General features: G+C 43.7%; 1 protein-coding gene across 1 annotated transcript in view; it reads left to right on the top strand.

Annotated features, from left to right (window-relative positions):
• Positions 1-7819: 7819 nt before the first annotated feature.
• The window catches only part of LOC125458483 (uncharacterized), a 29164-nt gene continuing 10974 nt past the window's right edge, over positions 7820-26009 (top strand). The window contains exons 1-5 of the mRNA XM_048543772.2: positions 7820-7901; positions 11148-11483; positions 13453-13725; positions 15064-15390; positions 16055-16327. Of these exons, the coding sequence (XP_048399729.1) occupies positions 7844-7901; positions 11148-11483; positions 13453-13725; positions 15064-15390; positions 16055-16327 (1267 nt within the window). The 5' untranslated portion in view covers positions 7820-7843. The remainder of the gene's footprint in view (positions 7902-11147; positions 11484-13452; positions 13726-15063; positions 15391-16054; positions 16328-26009) is intronic.

The following is a 26009-nucleotide window of genomic DNA, read 5'->3' as shown; positions in this document are numbered from 1 at the left end:
TTCTGGCAGCATCTGTACAGAGAAAGCAAAGTTAACATTTCAACTCCAGTGACTGTGAAGGAATTAACTCTGTTTTCTTTCCACAGATGCTGCCAAACATGTTGAATTTCTCCAACAATTTCTGTTTTCGCTTTAGATCTTCAGCACCTGTTGTTCATTATTTTATATTAGTAAGGAGGATTTTGTAGATTGGGCTGTTGTCCTTTACAGTGTCTAGCGCAAAGCTGGGTGGTCTGACTATTTCATTTGGATTTTATAGTTTGTACAGCCGAACAGGTTCATAGGTCATTCCAGAGGGCAGTTAAGAATCAATCACTTTATCAGCTGTGGTCACTAGTAGGTTATACTGGGTAAAGATGAGAGATATCCATCCTTAAAGGGCATCTGTGAATCAGATGGATTTTTATTAACAATTGACAATGATTTATGCATCCCATTAAACAGCTTTCCATCCCAGATTTATTAATTGAATTTAATTTCCACCAGCTGCGATGGTGAGATATTAACCTGCATTCCCCCACCATTAGCCTGTAACATAATCATCATGTCATGCATTTTGCTTAATCATTTCACAAGTATCTGAAATGGCTCAGCTTTACTCCTGGATGCAACATAAGATCAAAATTAGAACGTTGCTCACTGGTTTTGTCACTGATTATGTTGAAGTTTGTTCTTCCTTCCTAGGATTTGAGTTTAAGAGCCGTGAGGTTACGCTGCAGCTCTATAAATCCCTGGTCAGACCACACTGGAATATTCTGTGCAGTTCTGGTCGCTTCATTATAGGAAGGATGTGGAGGCTGAAGAGATGGTGCAGAGGAAATTTACCAGGATGCTGCCTGGGCTGGAGGGCAGGTCTTAAGAGGAAAGGTTGAGGGAGCTAGGGCTTTTCTCACTGGAGCGAAAAAGGATGAGAGGTGACTTGATAGAGGTATACAGGATGATGAGAGGCATAGATAGAGTGGATAACCAGAGACATTTTCCCAAGATGGAACTGACTATTACGACGGGGTGTAACTTTAAAGTGATTGAAGGAAGGTATAGGGGAGATGTCAGAGTTGGTTCCTTACAAACAGAGTGGTGGGTGCGTGGAATGTGCTGTTGGCAGTGGTAGTGGAGTCAGATACATAAGGGACATTTAAGCGACTCTTGGATAGGCACATGGAGGATAATAAAATGTAGGGTATTCAGGGTAGTTTGATCTTTGAGTAGGAAAATAGGTCGGCACAACATCATGGGCCCAAAGGGCCTCTACTGTCCTATGTTCTATGTTCTCATGTGCTTTTGGAGGTGCATTTGCATTCTCTGGAGAAGTTGTGCAATCGGAATTGTCCTTCTGTTATAAGGTGATATAGTATACTAAATACAACACCAATTCTAAGTGTGGTCAGTTCAAATGGAAACTCTGTGAGATGAAACAGAATGTCTTTCTCTTACTCTCTCCCTGCTCAGACGCTGTCTCAGTAGCTCATTATTTATAGCATTTACTGTTAAAATAAGGAAGCAGCTACCCCTAACATAGTTGGGTTTAGAAGTCATCTGAAACAATTATTCTTAGACTGGGACAACAGTGACAAGATAGAAAATGATGAACTCCAGAAGAAGTTCTTGTGGATTGTGAAATTGTCTTTAAAATGGCATAGAACGTATTAATGTTGATGTTTAGAGGAACTGGAATGTGCTCATTCAAGGAACATAGAAGGTTCCACTACAGCAAGCAGTTAGGATAGCAAATGGTAGTTCCTCTTTACTGTAAGGGAATTGGCACAGGCACAAAAAAAACTTGCTAAATTTGCACTGGGTTCCAGTGAGATCACACCTGGAATAGTTTATGCGGTTCTCGTCTTCAAATTTAAGGAAGGGCAGGGTTGTGATAATAGTAATTTTATCTTCTCTCATCTGACTGTATTAAACCGGACAAGTTCCCTGGACTAAAATTATTTTAAAAAGGAAGAAAAATCAACCAAAAGTGCTGTCATGATCCTGCTCCTAAGATGCTGCTTGACCTGCTGTGTTCATCTAGCTCCACACTTTGTTATCTCGTGCTGTCATGATCACCTGACCACAGACTTCATAACGATAATCCTTGTGGAATAAATCAAATCTTCTGCACTGAAATTTTCAATTTCATCTCTTCTGTAGCAATAGAATATTGGCATGGATAGAAGATTGGGTCAGCACATATGGGTCATTTTCTGATTTCCAAACGAAACAAAGTGATACACTAGAGGGATTGGTGCCGGAGAATCAATGTTTTACAATTTATATAAGAGAACTTATATTGGATGAAGGGAGTAAAGGTACGGATGCTAAATTTGTGGATGTCACAAGATAAATTGTTAGTTGTGAAGAGGGCAGAGGAAACTTCAAAGGGATGTAGTCAGCATCAAAATGTTCAAGAGAAGCCATATTTGTAACAAGGCCATTTGACCATAAGACACAGGACCAGAAATTAGGCCATTCAGCCCATCAAGTCTGCTCCGCCATTCAATCATGGCTGATAAGTTTCTCAACCCATTCTCCCACTTTCTCCCCATAAACCTTGCTGAATACCTTTATCAAGCATTGAGAGACAACGGATACCTAAACAGTTGGATGTTATGATGCCTGTCACAGAAGCCATGATGATTTATGATAATCAAGAACCTAGCTATCTTAAATATACTCAAAGATCTGGCCTCAACAGCTTTCTGTGGCAGTGAATTCCATAGATTCACAACTCTCTGGCTGAAGAAGTTTCTCCTTAGCTCAGTTCCAGAAAGTCTTCCCTTTACTCTAAGGCTGTGCCATCAGGTCCTAGTCTTTCCTACTAATGGAAACATCTTCCCAACATCTACTCTGTCCAGGCCATTTAGTATTCTGTAATTTTCAATTAGATCCCTCCTCATCCTACTAAACTCCATTTAGTATTGACTCAGAGTCCTCAAACTTTCCTCATATTTTAAGCTTTCCATTCCTGTGGCCATTCTTGTGAACCTCCTCTGAACCCACTCCAGGGCCAGTACATCTTTCCTGAGATATGGGGCCCATGTTTGAATTGTTTGAGGAGGTTGATTGCCACATTCTTTGGTTCTTATTAGCAGTTAGCATAGGGTTGATGTCGGTTTGTGTGCCACTCTGATTCCCAGTGACCATAGGAGTCTTGTGGTCAGCTCAGATATGTTCTTGATGTATGGTAATGTGACAAGTGTGTCAGGACGTACTGTATCTTCCTGTTGTTTGTGTGACAGGCATCATCACACCCAGCTGTTTGGGTATCCGCTTTTCTAAATTCTTGGTGAAGGTATTCTTCTTTGTTTTGGTGAAGTTCTGAGTTGCTGCAGTGTGTTGTGGCTCATTTGTACAGTGTTTTTCTGCAACTTTGTTTGTGTGTGTTGGGGCCATCACTGTTGAAATTCAGGACTTGATCTACGTGTGTCGCCTTTCTATATGCCTTGGTCAGAAATTCCCCATTGGCTCTGTGTTCTACCATCACATCAAGGAATGGGAGCTGTTTGTTCTTTTTTTTTCCTCTCTGGTGAATTTGATGCCAGTGAAAATGTTGTTTATAAGGTGGTGTGTTTCTTCTAGTTTATTTAGCTTAATAATGACAAAAGAGTCGTCTACATATCGGATTCACAGTTTGGGTTCAATCTGTGGAAAGGCCATGCTTTCAAGTCTCTGCATCACTGCTTCAATTTGTAGAAGCATCAAATTCATCAGAGATGAAGAAAAGAACAAACCGCTCCATTCCTGCATGTGATGGTAGAACACAGGGCCAATGGGGAATCTCTGACCAAAGTATACAGAAAGGCCACATACACTGATCAAGTTCTAAGTTTCAACAATAACTACCCCAACACCCACAAATGGAGTTGTGTGAAAACACTATTCAAATGAGCCACAACACATCACAACCACCCAGAACTACGCCAACACAAAGAAGAATACCTCTATCAAGTGTTTAGAGACAACAGATACCCGAATGGCTGGGTGCGATGATGCCTGCCACACAAACAACTACAGGAAGGTACAGTACATCCTGACACACTTGTCTTGCTATCACACATCAAGACCATATCTGAGCTGACCACAAGACTCCTACGGTCACTGTGCATCAGAGTGGCACACAAACCGACATCAACCCTACGCCAACTGCTAACAAGAGCCAAAGATCCCTTATCCACTATGGACTTAATGCTTAATGCCTACTTACATGCTTGTAGCACCTTTGTCTTGTCTTGTTGTGCCATGCCTATTAGTGTGTTGGCACTTCAGCCAGAATCTAAAGGCTTCCATTGCTATGATATTGACATGCTCTTTTGTCTAGATACACAGCTGACTGCTTGTCATCTCTCAGTAGGGATTTGCATATTTTGTTGAGGGTTTGGGGAGGGCGCCATCATGCTGTATGAAAAACCGAAATGTCAATCAAGCACCCATGACATGTACCACCTGCTTGCACAGCAAAAATATAACAGCTTTATTCAACCAAATGGCCATGTTACGATTTATGGAGGAGTGGGGTTGGTTGGAGGTGCAGGTAGCTAATGCTCAGTCCAGTCAAGGGAGACCTGCTGTTGATCAGGGAGTCCCAGTACCATCAGTCACTGACAGGCTCTGCACACAGTCTCTACACCAGGATATCATTGCAAGTGTTCCTCAATGTATTTTTCTAGGAGCAAACATTTCCAGCTGCTTCATCAATGGCTTTCCCTCCATTATAATGCCAGAAGTGGGTGTGAAGCTGATGATTGCAAAATGTTCAGCCTCATTCTTGACTCTTCAGATCAAGTGCAACCTTGTCATAAAGGACTGCTGTGATTCAAGAAAATAGCTCACCGCTGTCTTCTCTCGGGAAATTCGCCAAGTACATATGCAGCAAAGAGATAATGGGAACTGCAGATGCTGGAGATTCCAAGATAATAAAATGTGAGGCTGGATGAACACAGCAGGCCAAGCAGCATCTCAGGAGCACAAAAGCTGACGTTTCGGGCCTAGACCCTTCATCAGAGAGGGGGATGGGGGGAGGGAACTGGAATAAATAGGGAGAGAGGGGGAGGCGGACCGAAGATGGAGAGTAAAGAAGATAGGTGGAGAGGGTGTAGGTGGAGAGGTAGGGAGGGGATAGGTCAGTCCAGGGAAGACGGACAGGTCAAGGAGGTGGGATGAGGTTAGTAGGTAGCTGGGGGTGCGGCTTGGGGTGGGAGGAAGGGATGGGTGAGAGGAAGAACCGGTTAGGGAGGCAGAGACAGGTTGGACTGGTTTTGGGATGCAGTGGGTGGGGGGGAAGAGCTGGGCTGGTTGTGTGGTGCAGTGGGGGGAGGGGATGAACTGGGCTGGTTTAGGGATGCAGTAGGGGAAGGGGAGATTTTGAAACTGGTGAAGTCCACATTGATGCCATATGGCTGCAGGGTTCCCAGGCGGAATATGAGTTGCTGTTCCTGCAACCTTCGGGTGGCATCATTGTGGCAGTGCAGGAGGCCCATGATGGACATGTCATCAAGAGAATGGGAGGGGGAGTGGAAATGGTTTGCGACTGGGAGGTGCAGTTGTTTGTTGCGAACTGAGCGGAGGTGTTCTGCAAAGCGGTCCCCAAGCCTCCGCTTGGTTTCCCCAATGTAGAGGAAGCCGCACCGGGTACAGTGGATGCAGTATACCACATTGGCAGATGTGCAGGTGAACCTCTGCTTAATGTGGAATGTCATCTTGGGGCCTGGGATGGGGGTGAGGGAGGAGGTGTGGGGACAAGTGTAGCATTTCCTGCGGTTGCAGGGGAAGGTGCCGGGTGTGGTGGGGTTGGAGGGCAGTGTGGAGCGAACAAGGGAGTCACGGAGAGAGTGGTCTCTCCGGAAAGGAAGGTTGCAGGAACAGCAACTCATATTCCGCCTGGGAACCCTGCAGCCATATGGCATCAATGTGGACTTCACCAGTTTCAAAATCTCCCCTTCCCCTACTGCATCCCTAAACCAGCCCAGTTCATCCCCTCCCCCCACTGCACCACACAACCAGCCCAGCTCTTCCCCCCCACCCACTGCATCCCAAAACCAGTCCAACCTGTCTCTGCCTCCCTAACCGGTTCTTCCTCTCACCCATCCCTTCCTCCCACCCCAAGCCGCACCCCCAGCTACCTACTAACCCCATCCCACCTCCTTGACCTGTCCGTCTTCCCTGGACTGACCTATCCCCTCCCTACCTCTCCACCTACACCCTCTCCACCTATCTTCTTTACTCTCCATCTTCGGTCCGCCTCCCCCTCTCTCCCTATTTATTCCAGTTCCCTCCCCCCATCCCCCTCTCTGATGAAGGGTCTAGGCCCGAAACGTCAGCTTTTGTGCTCCTGAGATGCTGCTTGGCCTGCTGTGTTAATCCAGCCTTACATTTTATTACATATGCAGCAAAACTTGGATAACATGCAAAATTGTGTGAATAAGTGACCAGATATGTTCACACCATTACAAGTGTCAGTCAATAATCATCTTTAACAGAACAGAATCTACTTATCTCCCCTAGACACTCAATGACATTAACAAACCTGAATCATCTATTATCAACATCTAAGTGGCTACTATTGACAAGAACCAACTGGACCTGTCATATAAGTACTCTGAGTACAAAAACATTTTATGGTGAATAACTCACCTCTTGGCTCTCCAAAGCACATCCAGTATGTACAAGTTAAGAGTGTGATGAAATAGTCTCCACTTGCCTGGATGAGTACAATTCCAACAAAACTTAAGACGCTTGATACCGTCCTGCTAACACAACCACTTGATTAGCATGCAATCCACCACCTCCAGCGTTCAGCCCTTCCACCACTGATGTACCATCTACAAACTGCACAGCTGCAGCTCACCAAGGCTCCACAAAACAGCACCTTCCAAATCTGTGAACTTTACAGCTGGAGCAGCAGATACATAAGAAAATCACAATCAGCTGCTGACCATATTGATCATTCCTTCACTCTTACTGGCTCAGTATCCTAAAACTCCCTCCCTAATAGCACAGTGGGCATCACAACACATCGAGGACTGCAATGGTTCAAGAAAGCAACTCATCACCATTTTTTGCAGGATACTTAGCTATAGGTAATACATGCTAGCCTAGCCAGAAACCCCCACATCATCTGACCAAAAAAATGCTGCAGATGATTCTAAATAAAGAACACTTTAAATAATACTAAACTTAAGAGCCTTTTCACAATGTCTATTAAATATCACAAAGAGCACATACAGATTGCAGATACAATATTGTGGCCACCGTTCAAGCATCAAAATAAAGTGACAAGATGCGTGGCTCTCTCTGTCAAACTAACTGTTTTATGAATATATATCCCAGAGCACGGCTATCAATGTTGCACTGCAGTCGTGTGCTGAGTAACTCTATTAGCTCACCAGTTGCATGGGCAGCAGAAGAAAATACACTCAAAGGAGCTCCACCATTATAAGGCTAAGGTGTGATTATTTTGAGCATTCAGCACCAAGATATAACACCTTCATTGTTGCTGTTTGTAAAATGCAAATAGCAAACTTTCTAACCAGTGAACAAAAAAAGTAGAAATTGCTGGCAAATCCTTCTTCAGAACCTTTCTCACCAGTGAATCCTGACAAAAGCTGGGATCCTCCCAGCAGACTTTCATATCATTATTCACTCTGTTGTGTAATAGCTATGCCTCCGAGATCAAGACGCTTGACCTGAGAGTTTGTGTCATTGTAATTTTAAAAATGATACATCTGGTAAACTAAATGAGGAAGTTAGATAATAGATTGCATCCTGTGAGATTACTGACTGTTGCAAATGTTTGCACCAGTCAAAACACTTCAGTTGCATACGAAGACGGCAACAAGCAAAGGGTCAACTTGCCACAATGTTGAAAGGGCTGATATATTTTGTTGCTCTGCTACACAGCTCTGTTAACATCCACGGTAAGCATATCTTGAGATTCATTAGAATAGTGCAGCTAGATTGGGGCAGGTTCACTTCAGTGGCTGTGGCTCATTTTCTGGGATGAATAAAAGGGTAAGTAACTGAGTGACAGTAAACATTGTCCTCTGGATTATTATCAGATGATTGGAGGGTGGCAAATGTTATTCCCTTGTTCAAGAAAGGAAATTGGGATAATCCTGGGAATTACAGACCAGTCAGTCTTGCTTCTGTGGTGGGCAAATTATTGAGGAGAGGATTCTGAGATATAGTATTTATGATTATTTGGAAAAGCACAGTTTGATTAGAAACAGTCAACATGGCTTTGTAAGGGGCAGGTTATGCCACACAAGCCTTATTGAATTCTTCGAGGATGTGACAAAACACTTTGATGAAGGTTGACAAGTATATGTGGCGTATATGGTTTTTAGCAAGGCATTTGAAAAAAAAGGAGCATGGGATTCAGGGAAATTTGGCTCAGAGATAGTAGGAACTGCAGATGCTGGAGAATCTGAGATAACAAGGTGTAGAGCTGGATGAACACAGCAGGCCAAGCAGCATCAGAGGTGCAGGAAGGCTGTCGTTTCGGGCCTAGACCCTTATGAAGAAGATATATGAAGAAGGATCTTGGGGTCCACTTCCATAAATCCCTCAAAGTTGCTACCCAAGTTGATAGGGTTGTTAAGAAGGCTGTGATATATGGGCTTTCATTGGCAGGGAAATTGAGTTTAAGAGCCATGAGGTTATGCTGCAGCTCTGTAAAACCCTGGTTAGACCACACTTGGAATATTGTGTTCAGTTCTGGTCGCTTCAGTATAGGAAGGATATGGAAGCTTTAGAGATGGTGCAAAGGAGATTTACCAGGATGCTGCCTGGACTGGAGGGCAGGTCTTAAGAGGAAAGGTCGAGGGACCTAGGGCTTTTTTCATTGGAGTGAAGAAGGATGAGAGGTGACTTGGTAGAAGTGTACAGGATGATGAGAGGCATAGATAGAATGGATAGGCGGAGACTTTTTCCGAGGACGGAAATGACTATTACAAGGGGACATAGTTTTAAGGTGATTGGAAGAAGGTATAGGGGGAGATGTCAGAGGTAGGTTCTTTAAACAGAGAGTGACGGGTGCATGGAATGCACTGCTGGCTGTAGTAGTGGAGTCAGACACATTAGGGGCATTTAAGCAGTTGTGATAGGCACATGGATGATAATAAATGTAGGGTATGCAGGGTAGTTTGATCTTAGAGTTGGATAATAGGTTGGCACAACATCATGGGCCAAAGGGCCTGTACCGTACTGTACTGTTCCATATTCTATGTTCTAGAGGCTAGTGATTAATGGATGTCTTTCTGACTGGAGGAGGATCTGTTGTGGATTATCCCAGAGAAAGGTGTTGGTACTCCTGTTGTTCCTGTATATTAATAATATCGATCTTGGCATATAGGGCAACATTTAAGAAAATGAGGATGACTCAAAACTTAGAAACAATATGAACTGTCATGGGCATAGAACGTCAAAAGGATATGGCAAACTTGGTGGAAAAGGTGAACAAGTTGTGGGTGTAGTTCAAGGCAAAGAAGCTAAGTGGTTTACTTTGGTAGGTACAATGAAGAGAGACAGTCTAAAAGTTGGATTAAATGACTTTGGAACTCTGCTTTAGAAATAGAGAAGAAACAAAGGTGGGTAATTTAATATATTTAAGGCAGAAGTGCATAGACTTGCGTATAACAGAACAAAGAACTGCGGATGCTGGAGGTCTGGAAGAAGCAAAAACAGAAGTAACTGGAGAATATCAGGAAGTCTGGCAATATCTGTAAATTTAAAATGGTTAATGTTTTGAATCAGAACCCCGTCTTCTGAGGAAGGGTCACTGGACTGGAAACTTTAGCTTTGTTTTCTCTCCACGAATGCTGCCAGACTTGCTGATGTTTTCCACCAATTCTATTTCTTTTTGTACATTGGTTCTTGTTAGGCCAGGAAATCAAAAGTTATCAAGGATAGATGACAATGTTGATGACAAGCACATCAGCCACAATCTTTTTGAACAGTGGAGCAGACTTGAAGGGCAAAATGCCCTACTTCTGTCCCTAATTCATATATTTGGAAATGAAACATACAATTCCGAAAGTATATCATGGGCAGAAATAATTGAGGGTGACAGGACAGTCTGAGAGCAGCTAATAAAGCATGCAGTATCTTTGGCGTTATTAATGAGGGCTTGGGCTCAGGCTCATATTAAACTTTGATAAAAAGCTTGTTAGTCCTCAACTAGAATATTGTGTGCAGTTGTGTGTTGGGAAAGATAGACTAAGTGCTGTAAATGTTCATGAGAATTGCCCTGGGGTAAGGAACTTTATTCATATAGACAGAGTCAATAAATGTGGAGCTGGAAAAGGCACTGCAGGTCAGACAGCATTCGAGGAGCAGGAAATTCAATGTTTCGGGTGGAAACCCTTTGTCAGGATGCAGATCAGGAGTCCTGACAAAGGGCTTCAGCCCGAAACATTGACTTTTCTACTCTTCCGATATTCTCTGATGTGCTGTGCTTTTCCAGCTCCACATTTATTGACCCTGTCTTCCAGCACCTGCAGTCCTTACTGTCTCTAAGTTACTGAAATTCAAATTGACAGGATGGGAAAGTTGAAATGGCTTTCTTTGATGAAGTAAAAGTTGAGAGAAAATGTTATGGTTACTCAAAATCATAACGGACTGGAACAATGGAGAGAATGTAGGTTTGAGTAATTGGCATAAAGGAAAGGCTGGTGACATGAGGAGGAATTTCTTCATGTGATTAAGATCTGAAATGCATTGCCTGGGAGTGTGATGGAAGCATGCACAATCGAGGTTTTCAAGCGGAGGTAGGATTTTTAACAAAAGAGCAAGTGACGTTCCATTGGGAGAAGACGGGGACAGGAGGAGAATGGCACTGGTTGAATCATTGATTTGGTGATCTGACACAATTATGATGGATAAATGCCCTCCTCCTGTGCTGTACCCATTCTGAATCAGGCTCTCCGTTTCAAAGTAAAGACTGCACCACACCAGTGAATCATCTTACTGCTTAATTACAACTCAAGGAGACCGAAAATCAATTCCATTCTTATTAAAAATTGCTGAGGAAGCCAGTTGAAATCTTTCAATCAATTTTGTTGTTTGGACAGAAAGTATTTTCACTTTTCAGTTTTCATTTCTGTTTTTATCATTCTGTTTTGTGAGTTAATTGTGTTGCCCTGAAATGTTTCTGTTTCTTGCAGATGGCCCCATTAGGATATACTTTTCAGGGGGAACAAAAGGAATTGTTCTTAATGGATCAGATATTCCTGCCTGGGGCACCATTTTATGGGAATGGACTCCTCACCTTCAACAATTGACCACAAAGACATTGGTCAGAATGCAGGTCAAAGGCCTAGAATGGGAAACTGAGCAGGATTATCGAGTTATGCAAAATAGTAAACCCAAATTCCACCTGAGAAATAACTCTCTTGATCTTACTATTGAAAATGTGCTTGAAGCAGCTGGATTATTTACCTGTCGACAGATGGAACCTGAGGAGAGAATACTGAAACAGTATGAAATATTTGCAATCAAAGGTGAGTAAGAAAAGGTTTAAGAATTGGACAAGATAGACGCCATTCTTAACCAAACAGTTATACATTTTTCATATCTTGTGGAGAAGAAACCCACTGTAACTGTAAACACTTATATGAAATACTGCCCTAAAATCTATTTTGTGATGATAAGGAAAGCTAAGCATTTCTATCAGGATCCTTTTATCATTCTATGGCTGAAAGCTGTTTCTTGCAGATACACAGTAACAGGAATATCACCAATCTGACTGTCAGGGCTCAGTTAGCTCAGTTGGCTAGAAGCTGGTTTGCAATGCATCTGGAAACACTGGACCAACTCCCTTTGCCTAATTCTCCCTTAAACAAAAGCAAAATACTATGGATGCTGGAAATCTGAAAAAAAAACAAAGTACTGGTGAAATTCAGCAGGTCTGTCTACATCTGCGGAGAGAAGAACAGAGTTAATGTTTTAAGTCTGATACAAATGTGCTTCAAAACTGAAAGAGGCCAAATAATAGTGGCTTTTACACAAAGTGACTGGTGGGGGGTTGGGGGTGCTGTTGGTTGAGGGGGGAGCGGCAGTGCAGGGGGAAGAGTGTGACGGACCTTGACCTCACTTGAGCTGCCTGTTCCTCACAAGGAGACAAGGCAGTGCCAGTGGGCACTCAGTTGGAGGAGGTGCCGTATTCTTGGCCCCACAGAAGTCTCTCCATGTGCTCCAGGGTGTCTAGGCCTTACATAGCTGCTCTTAACCCTGTGACCCTTCAAGCTGAGCCTGGTGCACTTACCCCTGGTGAGGACACACTGAGTATGCGTGCACCTTTTGGATGCTAATGCCACCTGCAAATATGGCCCCATCATAGCGCCAAGTCCTACAGGTTCTACTGTTGGGCAGGCTCCCTCCACTTTAATGCAACCTGGTCCAATCTGTGCACTGGGAGCCAGTATCCATGCCCAAAGTGTTCTTGCAGCAGCCTATAAATGAGGTAAAGCACCCCAAGGTCCAGTATTATGGCACAGAAATGTACAGAGATAGCAAGAACTGCAGATACTGGAGCCAGAGACAACACAGCAGGAGGAATACAACTGGCCAGGCAGCATCAGAGGAGCAAGAAAGTTGATGTTTTGGGTGAGCACAAATGCATCATTGTGTGCCAGGATGGCATGGAGAGACTGGTCCATGTTGGATGAATGAATGTGGGGTATATGCATCTGCTGCTGGAGCTTGCGCTGAAATGTTGGCGTCAAGAGTCCAAAATGGCATTCAGAAGAGGAAGCCAAAGGCGGAAGAGGCCTTGACTTTTCCTTCAGGAATTTCAAGTGCCTAGTGTAACTCTATGACTCTAGTTTCCACCTGTTCTGTGGCACAACTGTAAAATTCAGTGAGAAAGAGGGTGATAGCAAACAATAATTTCAATTCATTGGCAACTTGGCACTCCAGAATAATAATCTGGAGATGAAATAATTCCTCAGAATGCTTCATTTCCCAAGCAGAGCCATACTGGACTCAAAACATGAATTCTGTTTCTCTCTCTGCAGTTGCTGCCAGGCCTGCTGGGTTTCTCAAACGTTCCCTGTCTATGTATGAAGAGACCTTCTTAGGCTGATTTTATGGATCCATGCTATTTGGGGCAGGTTCATATGGCAGGAATTCATATGAGGATGTCCTATGTGATGGTTAATAAGTTTCCATCAATAATGATTCAAAAATCCTTTGGTTTTACTGACCTGCATAACCAAGTTCAAGGAAGAGATAGAAAGATAGTTGACAGATTGTTTGAGTAGCATGTGGGACTGGCCAAATTTGGAGTCCTTCTGGAGCCTTATTTTTCTTTATCATTGATAGGTATTCATTATTTCATCCGAAGAGATGAGATTAGCATAACAAGGAAGAACCTGAATTTTAACCTCACTTGTCACTGTAATTCAACTGTGATTCGCACCAGTTGTTTTTTGTTACATTATTCCCTTTCTCATTCTTCTTTTAACGCAGTTGACCGAGATCCTCACTATCCATTTCTTGGCAGTGATGTCTCACTCAGCTGTACCATTTCCAGACTTGCTGATACAGTCACTCTTCAATTGAAATCCAGAGCCCCTTCTCAGCAGAACAGGATGAACAACACCAATCAGATCCAACTGAATAACACCGTCTATCTTATATTAAAAGATAGTCAAGTAGATGATGCTGAACAATATGCATGTGAAATACAAGATAATGGAAGAATTGTTCTTTCTGTTCCAATTGAATTGACCTTCAGCACCTGTAAGTACAAGGCCTACTTTGCAGTAAGTGTTAATCACTAAAATATCATTGTTTCTGAAGAGTATCTTTGACGAGCTGTGCCACAATGTAATCTACATACCAAATCCCACAGACAAACATGTTTAGGCCTCCCTGCATCTCCATCCTTGTGTCTATGTAATGTGAAGACCTATCCGAGCACCACAAACTCCCTATTCCTGGAAGACTGGAAAATCTTGTTTCCTGATTGGTATGTTTAGATCAGTAAATGAACCATACTTATGCACCAATCTTAAATCAGCTATCATGCGTGTGAAGTTTGAATGAGCTGAAAAATGTTCCATCTTACCATGTGTAGGAGAATAGAACTATCAGGAGGAGGTTACTGCTACTGCTGTGATGGTGATCGTAAATCAGGTGCTAGCTATGTTTCTGGAGTTGACGCGTGGTCGGGTGTTGATGTTGGTATTGGCGTTTGTTCTGATGTTTATGTTAATTCAGGTTTTGGTGTTCCTACTGTCATTTGCTGTGAAATGATGCTGGTTTAGGTATTGGTGCTGTTTCTGGAGCCGGCGCCTGTATTGGTTTGCGTGTTCTCTTTGATGTTGGTACTGGCTCTCACGTTTATTCTTTTGTGCTTGTTCTGGCTCTGGTATTGGTTTTGATTCCTGTGCTGGCTCTGTTGGTGACTTTGTTACAAATGCTGATGAAATTGCTGGTTCCCATGATGTTGCTGATAGTATTTCGATCATGTTGTTTATGCGCAGTTTTATGGTATTAGTTTTGTTGTCAGTATTGGACTTGGCGCTGGTGGTGATAGTAATTTTGGATTAGGTCCTGCTTTGAAAGAGGGAGAACAGCAGGTCAATTGGAACAAAACAGTAAATGAGATGCAATGTAACTGAAAACATTGTTTTCACAAAACTACCATTACTGACAGGGCACTTTGAGTGTCTGCTTCTACACATCCTTGTGCTTGTTCTGAGTTTGGTTTGTTTAATTTGTTGTTCACCATTAGGAATCTTATGGAATTCTAAATTTCATGTACTTTGTTGTGTTAAGCGATGCAATAGACCTGAAATTAATGCTATTATTTAATGTGGACAGAGATCAAAACTCAAATCTATTGTAGAAAGGATGCTCCCTCTCTCTTTCTCGCTCTTATTTGCTCCTCTCCCCTCCCTTGTCAACTGCACTTATCACTTCTCTGATGCACTAAGTGCTTCATCAGATGGTTCCATCTAAGTGAACATCTGGAATATTTTAAAGCAACTTTCTTTTATACTGGTAATGACAATTGATGGTTACCACCCTCTTTAATGATGTTTCTATCATTCTTTTTCCATCCCTCTGTTTCAGCTGATTTTGGTAGGCAGTATACAAGTTATTGGCCAATCTTTGAAAATAATTCACTGAACCTAAACTGCAGATGTAAGTTGAAGTACAATGTGTCCATGTGGATTTTGGAAATATACAATCAGATAAGAATCAAAATCATCTCTACTGATAATAAGGACAAGGGGAATGCAAGCACCTCAAAGATTCAGAATCGAGTCATCCTGAGACATTTTGATGGGATGAGCTTTCCTCTACAGATTTTTCCCTTACAGTTTGAAGATGCGGGAACTTACACATGTACCATGGACACAATGGAAGCAGTGAAAATTAAACTGATCACCAGCCAAGGTATGTCCAAGAATTTCACTGCGGCACGGTTAAAGTAAATTGTAAACTCTATCAATTTCCTATGGTCCCTCTGGTGGGACATGACAGAATAAACCCTGTGACATTAGGTGTACATTTCTGTTGTTTCTGGAGGGACACTCCAGGCATCCTGTGTGGTTATAGCAGGGAAAGAAATCTTGCATTTATAAGTGATAATTTCCCATAACCTTCAAATATCTCTCTGCTTTACAGCAAATGCAGTTCATTTTGAAGTCTGATCGCAATGCTGGCTAGTACTAAAGTTTAATTGACTTGTGGTAGCTGCACGTTCAAAAGAAATAAAAATAATTGTTGCAGTTGACTGAAAATAGGTTATAAAGAGGGAGCCAATTCCTTTCACCTGGTCATGTCACCATGAACTGAGTTGAAATTCTTAAACTTTGTCAAATGTCAGCATTGATAGCTGCTGCCTTCTTCATCAGCAATGTGCCCAATATATGAAATTAGTCTCTAAACTAATTGTAAACAACCGCTGAAGGATGCAATGCTGTGAATGGATGAAAGGCCTAAAGCTTTAAAATTATGGAAAATTCTTTGAATTAGTTTAGTACAAAAAAATCGTGATTGTAAGGCTGAACCGTTGTGAAATTCTTCTTACTGAAACTACAATTTCTTTTTGTTCCAGTGAAAGCTGTTCCCTCTTGCCCTCTGACTGTTGGAGACAATGTTGAACTTAAGTGCTCTGTTTCTCATGTCTGTAATGCAACAAGGCTTGCTTGGATGGATAATGACAGGAAAGTTCTTGTTAAAGAAAAACATTTCAATCTCTCGGGTGAAGCAAACAGCAGCCTGTCACTGCTTATTCCAAAGATTGGACAACATAACAGAAGCTGGACCTGCCTTGTATTTAATGGGACCATGCTAAAATTTCATATCACCCACAAACTTGCAGTTAATGGTAAGAGTTTTGGTTTATTTGAAAAAGCACAACAGTTTTGCTCTTAAAATTAACAATGCATGATTCATTTAACTTCATGCATTTCATGCCATTCAGCAATATGTCTCACACTTCACTTAAGGAGTAACTGCAGCCCTACTTATTTTTAATTATATGAATTGGATCCAGTACACCAAGCCATTCTTGTTTGCGGACATTCACATCCCTGACCCAGAGCATATTTTGTGCCCTTGCCAAACTCAGTGCTTCCTCTAAACGTTGTTCAACATGGAGGGGTACCAATTCATCAGCTGAGGGAGGATGGTATATGGTAATCAGCAGGAGATTTCCTTGCCCATTTTTAACCTGAAGTCAGGCGTCTTCATGGGGTTTGGAGTCAATATTGAGGACTCCCAGAGCAACTCCATCACAACTGTATAACACTGTGCCACCACCTCCACTAGTGGGACAAGACATGTCCAGGGATGATAATGGTGGTGTTTGGGATATTGTCTATAGGGTATGATTCCTTGAGTGTGACTTTCTCAGGCTGTTGGTTGAATAGTCTCTGAGACAACTGACCAATTTTCTGGGTGTCTGAATTAATTAGTCCAGTGTAGAAGCACTAATTAATCAGCTGATGGAAGGTAGTAGCTGGAAATTTGCAGAAGAACGGTTGGCACTTGCTTGGCTTGATGCTATGAGACTTTATCAGGTCTATGTTTTCTTGACCAAAGACCACAACCCCAGATCACCCGCTGATATATCAAGCCTTCAATTGCAACATGTTTTTACTGAAATTTTGAAGAGGACGTGCAGTCAAAAAGATGACGATGAATGTAATTTTAGTGGCTATCTGAAGGGAGAGGTCCTGGAATGTCCACAACATGAGGTGTCAAGGAAGCTTCAGAAGGATGGAGTTGAAAGGGAGAAGCACACTACCTAGCTGTAACCTCCTGCGAGTCATCTCAGACTGTGATCATGATGAGAGAAAAGAAAACTCTTGGGAAAAAGACAAGTTTTGTATTTTCAACTTTCAAAAGTACATTTTAAAAGTCCCTGTGTGTGCTAGGAGAAAATAAAGTTGAGCTGAGGCGCTCATGAGGTCTGACATGCATGATTGGGGAACCATTCACTGGTTGCGTAGCAAGGTAAGCATCTCCTGGTCAGAGTGTTAGAAGCCAGCGAGCCAGCAAGCCAGTCAAAAGAACCAGGACAAAAGAATTTAAATTAGCTTGCAAAATCAGGAATCGCCAAATCAACTACTTAGTCAACAACATTTCATCATCTTCTCTTCCAAGTGACCCATTGGGATTGAGCTATTCATTTATGAACTTAGAGTTATCAAGTTGTATAGCATGGAAATGGACCCTTTGGTCAAATTCATCCATGCCGACCCGATATCCTAAATTAAACTAGTCCCATTTGCCAGCTTTTAGCTCATATCCCTCAAAATCCTTCCTATTCATGTATTCACCCAGATGCCTTTTAAATGTTGTATTTATAACAGCCTCTACCATCTCCTCTGGCAACTCATTCCATACACACAACACTCCCTGTGCGAAAAAAGTTGCCCCTGAAGTCCCTTTTAAACCTTTCTCATCTCACATTAAACCTATTCCTTTTAGTTTGGGAATTGCCTACCCTGGAAGGAAAGGTCCTTGACAATTCACCTTAACCATGTCCCTCATGGCTTTTTAAAATGCTATAAGGTCACTCCTCAACCCCAATGTTCCAGGGAATAAAAGCCCCAGCCTACCCTGCCTCTCTCTAAAGCTCAAACCCTCTAACCATGACAATGTCCTTGTAAATCTTTGCCAAACCCTTTCACGTTTCACAACATCTTCCCTGTGTGGAAAACCCGAATTTGATGTAGTATTCCAAAAGGGGCTTAACCAATGCCCTGTAAAGCTGCACTGTGACATCATAACTCTTACGCTCAATGCACTGACCAATAAAGGCAAATGTATCAAATACCTTCTATTGGCTCTTAACTACCTGTGGCTCCACTTGCAAGGAACTATGAACCTGCACTTTTGGACTCATTTCTAATTTGCATGTATGTGTTGTACTATTATTTCTTCTCATAGTAAGTAATAAGCTCATTGTTAATCAGCTAAGTTAACCCGAAAGCCTGTTTAACCTAGCTCCTTTTAAGATCTACATTAAATAGGTTTGAGTAAAAGGGATCCACAAAGTAGGGAATCCTTTGTAAATTAACCTTATTGTGAACAACTAAGGGGATGGGTGAATACAGAAGTGGGGATAGTTGATCCTCTTCCAGTGGGATAGAACTCACCCAGGGATTCTGTGAAGATAGCATTACATGCAGTGAATCAAATTGGGAGAATACTGGAATGTGTGATATTGGAGACCTCAGGCTGAAGGCAAAATTGATCATCTGGCTAAGGAGGTCAAGCTTTGGAAAGGGTGCAGAGGAGATTTACTAGGATGTTGCCTGGTATGGAGGGAAGGTCTTATGAGGAAATGCTGAGGGACTTGAGGCTGTTTTCGTTAGAGAGAAGAAGGTTGAGAGGTGACTTAATTAAGACATATAAAATAATCAGAGGGTTAGATAGGGTGGATAGGGAGAGCCTTTTCCCTGGATGGTGACGGCGAGCACGAGGGGGCATAGCTTTAAATTGAGGGGTGAAAGATATAGGACAGATGTCAGAGGTAGTGTCTTTACTCAGAGAGTAGTAAGGGAATGGAACGCTTTGCCTGCAACAGTAGTAGATTTGCCAACTTTAAGTACATTTAAGTCATCATTGGATAAGCATATGGATGTACATGGAATAGTGTAGGTTAGATGGGCTTGAGATTGGTATGACAGGTCGGCACAACATCGAGGGCCGAAGGGCCTGTACTGTGCTGTAATGTTCTATGTTCTATAAATGCTCCGGTGATATGTATTCTATTAATGTTCTGGACTTCCCATCATTGAGAATGGAGTGGTTTTCGGAGTCTTTGCATCTGGTTAGTTATTTAATTGTCTATAATCATTCATGACTGGACAGGGGAGAACTGCAGAACTTTGACCAGAGTTATTGCTTCAGGTATTGCTTTGCCTTTGTGCTTGGATGCTATATTGTGCTGTAGTTTCACCTGTAGAGTCAAAGAGTCAGACAGACCCTCCAGTCCAACTCGTTCACGCTGACTGAGTTTCCTAAACAGAACTAGTCCCATTTGCCTGCATTTGGCCCACATCCCTCTAAACCTTTCCTATTTATTACTGGTCCAAATGTCTTTTAAATGTTGTAATTGTACCCTCGGTTGATATCTCACTTTTAGGTATGCCGGGTGCTGCTCTTGGCTTGCCTATATACACTTGAGGCCATGGTATTGAACTCCTGTCTAAATGATAACAGTTGAGTGGGGGATATGCTCAGCCTTCTGATTAAAGGCTGTGGTCAAATAAAATTCTTCGGCTGTTGATGGCCCCCAGCCTAGTTTTGAACTGTAGGATATGTTCTGAATCTCTTCCATTTAACCTCTGACAGTGCTACACAATATTTTGGAAGACATCCTCAGTGTGAAGATGGCACTTTATTTCCAGAATGATTGTGCAGTGATCATGCCTAACAATATTGTTAGGGAGGAATGCAACCATATGCTGCATTCTGGTCTCTGTTAGAGTCAGCCAAAGTAACCTCTTCTAAGCTTCCTCTTCTGACTGGTATCAGTGAAAATTGTTTCCGCTCCCCCTTGTGTTCAGATTCAGTATCACCACGCAGATGTCTGCTCTTTCAGGTATAACAGAGTGTGGAACTGGAGGAACACAGCAGGGCAGACAGCATCAGAGGAAAAGGAAAGTTGATGTTTAGAGTTGAGACCCTTCAGAAGGGTCTGAAGAAGAGTTCCAATCCGAAATATCAATCTTCCTGTTCCTCTGATACTGCCTGGCCTGCAGTATTCCTCCAGCTCCACACTGTAATATCTCTGACTCGAGCATCAGCTGTTCTTACTATCTCTGAGTCTATTCTCTCAGTTCCATTTTACGGGAGACTCAAACAAATTCATTCAGCTGTCTCTTGCTCATTGCTTCAGTAACGTTTACTCAGTTCAATGCTGTTGTCAGGCTCAGCAATACACAAATGCCTTACAAATTGGGAGAAAAATCGATAAATCATGCGGTTCAGGATAACAGTCATGAATTGCCATTTTTCTCAAATATATGCCAATATAGATTGCCAGTTATATATATGTGGCTTATTCATGATGTATTTAATCTCTAACAGGTTAGATGAACCACTATTAACCAATATGGGTGTATGCTCATGTCTTGGATCACAGAGTGTATCCAAGCAATTCTTTTTGAGTTCTAGATCATAGATCACAGAATCCCCCATACAATGCTTAGTCTGAGAGTAAGAGGGAGCTGTTAACAATACAACAAAGTGTGGAGCTGAATGAACACAGCAGGCCAAGCAGCATCTCAGGAGCACAAAAGCTGACGTTTTGAGCCTAGACCCTTCATCAGAGAGGGGGCTGGGGAGCGGGAACTGGAATAAATAGGGAGAGAGGGGGAGGCGGACCGAAGACGGAGAGAAAACAAGATAGGTGGAGAGGAGAGTATAGGTAGGGAGGAAGGGAAGGGATAGGTCAGTCCAGGGAAGATGGACAGGTCAAGGAGGCGGGATGAGGTGGGAGGTAGGAGATGGAGGTGCGGCTTGAGGTGGGAGGAAGGGTTGGGTGAGAGGAAGAACAGGTTAGGGAAGCAGAGACAGGCTGAGCTGGTTTTGGGATGCAGTGGGGGAGGGGACAAGCTGGGCTGGTTTTGTGATGCAGTGGGCGGAGGGGAAGAACTGGGCTGGTTTTGGGATGCAGTAGGGGAAGGGGAGATTTTGAAGCTTTTGAAGTCCACATTGATACCATTGGGCTGCAGGGTTCCCAAGCGGAATATGAGTTGCTGTTCCTGCAACCTTCGGGTGGCATCATTGTGACACTGCAGGAGGCCCATGATGGACATGTCGTCTGAGGAATGGGAGCGGGAGTTGAAATGGTTCGCGACTGGGAGGTGCAGTTGTTTGTTGCGAACCGAGCAGAGGTGTTCTGCAAAGCGGTCCCCAAGCCTCCGCTTGGTTTCCCCAATGTAGAGGAAGCCACACCTGGTGCAATGGATACAACATACCACATTGGCAGATGTGCAGATGAACATCTGTTTGATATGGAAGGTCATCCTGGGGCCTGGGATGGGGGTGAGGGAGGAGGTGTGGGGGCATGTGTAGCACTTCCTGCGGTTGCAGGGGAAGGTGCCGGGTGTGGTGGGTTTGGAGGGGAGTGTGGAGCGGACAAGGGAGTCGCGGAGAGAGTGGTCTCTCCGGAAGGCAGACAAGGGTGGGGATGGAAAAATGGCTTGGGTGGTGGGGCTGGATTGTAGATGGCGGAAGTGTCGGAGGATGATGCGTTGTATCCGGAGGTTGGTGGGGTGGTATGTGAGAACGAGGGGGATCCTCTGGGGGCGGTTGTGGCGGGGGCAGGGTGTGAGGGATGTGTTGCGGGAAATGCGGGAGACGCTGTCAAGCGTGTTCTCGACCACTGCGGGGGAAAAGTTGCGGTCCTGGAAGAACGTGGACATCTGGAATGTGCGGGAGTGGAATGCTTCATCCTGGGAGCAGATGTGGCGGAGGCGGAGGAATTGGGAATAGGGGATGGAATTTTTGCAGGAGGGTGGGTGGGAGGAGGTGTATTCTAGGTAGCCGTGGGAGTCAGTGGGCTTGAAATGGATATCAGTTTCTAGCTGGTTACCTGAGATGGAGACTGAGTGGTCCAGCAAGGTGAGGGATGTGTTGGAGATGGCCCAGGTGAACTTGAGGTTGGGGTGGAAGGTGTTGGTAAAGTGAATGAACTATTTGAGCTCCTCTGGGGAGCAAGAGGCGGCGCCGATACAGTCATCAATGTAACGGAGGAAGAGGTGGGGTTTGGGGCCTGTGTAGGTGCGGAAGAGGGACTGTTCCACGTAACCTACAAAGAGGCAGGCATAGCTTGGGCCCATGCGGGTGCCGATGGCCACCCCCTTAGTCTGTAGGAAGTGGGAGGAATCGAAAGGGATGTTGTTGAGGGTGAGGACGAGTTCGGCTAGGCAGATGAGGCTGTTGGTGGAGGGGTCTGGTGGGGCCTGCGGGACAGGAAGAAGTGGAGAGCCTTGAGGCCATCTGCATGAGGAATACAGGGGTATAGGGACTGGATGTCCATGGTGAAAATGAGGTGTTGGGGGTCAGGGAATTGGAAGTCCTGGAGGAGGTGGAGGGCGTGGACGGTGTCACGGACATAGGTGGGGAGTTCCTGGACCAAAGGGGAGAAAATGTAGTCCAGATAGGTGGAGATGAGTTTGGTGGGGCAGGAACAGGCTGAGACAATGGGTCGACCAGGGCAGGCAGGTTTGTGGCTTTTGGGAAGGAGATAGAAACGGGCCGTGTGGGGTTGGAGAACAATGAGGTTGGAGGCTGTGAGTGGGAGGTCCCCTGAGGTGATGAGGTCATGGATGGTGTTGGAGATGATGGTTTGGTGCTCGGGGGTGTGGTCATGATCAGGGGGGCGGTAGGAGGAGGTGTCGGAGAGTTGGCGTTTGGCCTCGGCGATGTAGAGGTCAATGCGCCATACTACCACTGTGCCACCCTTGTTTGCGGGTTTGATGGTGAGGTTGGGGTTGGAGCGGAGGGAACGGAGGGCTGTCCGTTCTGCAGAGGAGAGGTTGGAGTGTGTGAGACGGGTGGAGAAGTTGAGGCGGTTGATGTCTCGACGGCAGTTGGAGATGAAGAGGTCGAGGGAGGGTAGGAGGCCTCGGGGTGGTGTCCAGGAGGAGGACTTGTGTTGGAGGAGGGTGAAGGGGTCGGTGGAGTGAGGGTTAGGCTCCCGGTTAAAGAATTAAGCGTGGAGGCGAAGGCAGCAGAAGAACTGCTCGATGTCCAAACGTGTCCAAACAGCTGTTAACAATGCTGAGCCTGAGCGTAAGAGGGAGCTGTTAATAATGCTGAGCCTGAGAGTAAGAGGGAGCTGTTAACAATGCTGAGCCTGAGAGTAAGAGGGAGCTGTTAACAATGTTGAGCCTGAGAGTAAGAGGGAGCTGTTAACAATGTTGAGCCTGAGAGTAAGAGGGAGCTGTTAACAATGCTGATCCTGAGAGCGAGAGGGAGCTGTTAACAATGCTGATCCTGAGAGCGAGAGGGAGCTGTTAACAATGCTGATCCTGAGAGCGAGAGGGAGCTGTTAACCAGACTGAACCTGGGAGTAAGAGGGAACTGCTAACAATGCTGAGTTTGAGAGTAAAAGGGAGCTGTTAATTCAGGTACCTGCATTAAGAGGGAGCTTGGATTATATCGTAAAGCAAGACAATGTGGAAGTAACAGTATTGTTCCTGATAACGTGTATTTCTAACAGTTTCTATTCCAGCATCTTTTATTTACATTTCAGGTCTCCATTGCAATTGTTAATTTTTTCAACATGCACTGTAGAATCTAAGAGATCTTGTCCTGTGGTTTGTCTCACTGCTGACAAACAGTATAGATATGCTAAAGTATGATTGTATGATTATCAGTGACATTCAATATTTACTTAAAATAGTGGCTGGGGAGGGTTTCAATCATATCAAGCCAACAATCATTCATTGTTGGAGGGTTGTAGCAGTTAGCTAACTGAAATCTCAGTGCATTTATCCAATCTGTAGATAAGGAAGGCGCCAGATTTGGTTTCTAGTTCCCAAAGCTAATTTGCTAACAATCTGAGGGAGTAAACATGAGATTGCTAGATTTTGCCTAAATAAAAGGTCACTGTGAATTAGAGCATACAACCCCATCTGCGAATCATCTGTTCTACATCTGTATATTTGTAAGTGTCAGGTAAAATTCAAAAAAGGCAGTGGCTTTCCACAGGCAAGGAGCTGTCAAAGTCCATCCTTTGGGCTCATGCCTGATGGGCATTTGGGACAAGTAGATCAAATAACTCATGCTAATGGAATGCTAACATTCCCAAGAAGAAAATTGGCCAGAAATCAGGTAAAGCTTTCTGCGTAAATTGTTAAAGTCAATCAGTTGGCCATTCAGCTACTTTTTCAGAAGAGTAAAATCCAGCTACATTTGGATGGATCTGGCACCAGGCCATCTTCGAGCTTCAGCTGCTTGGTTCTGTTGAATGAAATAATCTCTGACTTGAGCAACGTCAATTTCCTTCTTCATTTCAATATTGAGTCAATTTCCTTCATTTGATAAGGTTGGTGAGGAACTTTTTTTGGGTAAAATCAGCTACAAGGTCTTCATTTCTAGAAACTGTGTTACATGATGTGCTATCCCTAGCTTTTTTGGACTTGTGTTCAATTATGGTATGTCAGCTCTGCAGTTTCCAGGCTGATTATCTTACAATTTCAGTTCCTCTCCTCTGAAAACCAGATGCTATTCTGCTCTGAACCGAGCAACTCTGACTCTGAGTTGGTGACAATGGGCTGGATATTATATATTTCTGCTCTGTGTGATTGCATCAGGGTGCGAGAGTGTATAATAGGGAGGGAGCCCTCTGCTTCAGCTTCTTCATCAATTCCTAAGCTAACTCCCATAACATGGAGGGAGGGCAAGTGCTGAAGATGGCAACCTATGCTCCACATGTAAATAAATAAATAGGGATTAATATTGTTTGCTTAAGTCTCTATTGACCCCAATATTACCCTGCCCATGCCACAATATGGTTACAGTGCACAGGATCTGTGGTCAGGTTATTGATTCCTTTACTTCGGGGGGAAAAGAACTTGCCTATCTGTCCAGTCTATGCCCTCATAGTTTTGTATACCTTAGCCACATCCTCATTTTTTTCACATGTTTGCAAAAGATGCATAGATAGTGTTGACAGTGAATTTTTTTTTCCCCAGAGTTGAAATATCTTATGCTCAAGGGCAAGGACTTAAGATGAGAAGAAGGAAATTCTTAGGAGGTGTGGGTGGGTAAATTTCTTTTATACAACGAGTGGTAGGAATCTGGAACGCACCACGAGGGGTGGTGGTGGAGGCAGAAATGATAGGGGCTTTTACAGGATGTTTAGATAAGCACAGGAATATGGAAGGAATGGAGGGATATGGACCAAGGTCAGTTAGAAGAGATTAGTTTAATTTAGCATCATGCCCAGCATGACATTGTGGTGTCTGTGCTATCTTCAAAAAATGCAGGAAGGAGGGGGTATGACCTTTGGAGAGTGCTGTTAGGACATTAGGAGCATGTCCCACAAGAAAAGGATTCCATAATTCACTCTTTCCTGCATAGAATTTACAACCCACTCTTCCATCTCCAGTGCAATCTCATCTTTCCAATAGTATGACAACCAGAACTGCACATATTACTGCAGCTGTGGTCTGACTAACATTTTTACAGTTCCATCATAATGTCCCTGATCTTGCATTTAATTGTCTTGCTGAATAAAGGCAAGTAGCCCATATGCCTGGATGGGTGCAGCTCTAACAATATTCATAAGCTTGACACTACCCAGGGCAAAGCCGCCTGCTTGATTGGCACCATGTCCACAAACGTCCACTCCCTCCATCACTGATGCTCAGTAGCAGCAGTGTGTACTACTTACAGGATGCACTACAGCAATTCACCAAAGATCCTTAGACAATGCCTTCCAAACACATGCCATTTCCATCTGGAATGACAAGGGCATCAGATAGAGAGGAATACCACTACCTGCAAGTCCCCATCCCAGTCACTGCCCATCCTGACTG

This window comes from Stegostoma tigrinum, chromosome 13 (assembly GCF_030684315.1).
Source record: "Stegostoma tigrinum isolate sSteTig4 chromosome 13, sSteTig4.hap1, whole genome shotgun sequence".
Classification (NCBI taxonomy): domain Eukaryota; kingdom Metazoa; phylum Chordata; class Chondrichthyes; order Orectolobiformes; family Stegostomatidae; genus Stegostoma; species Stegostoma tigrinum.
This window is presented reverse-complemented; position numbering and strand designations above follow the sequence as displayed.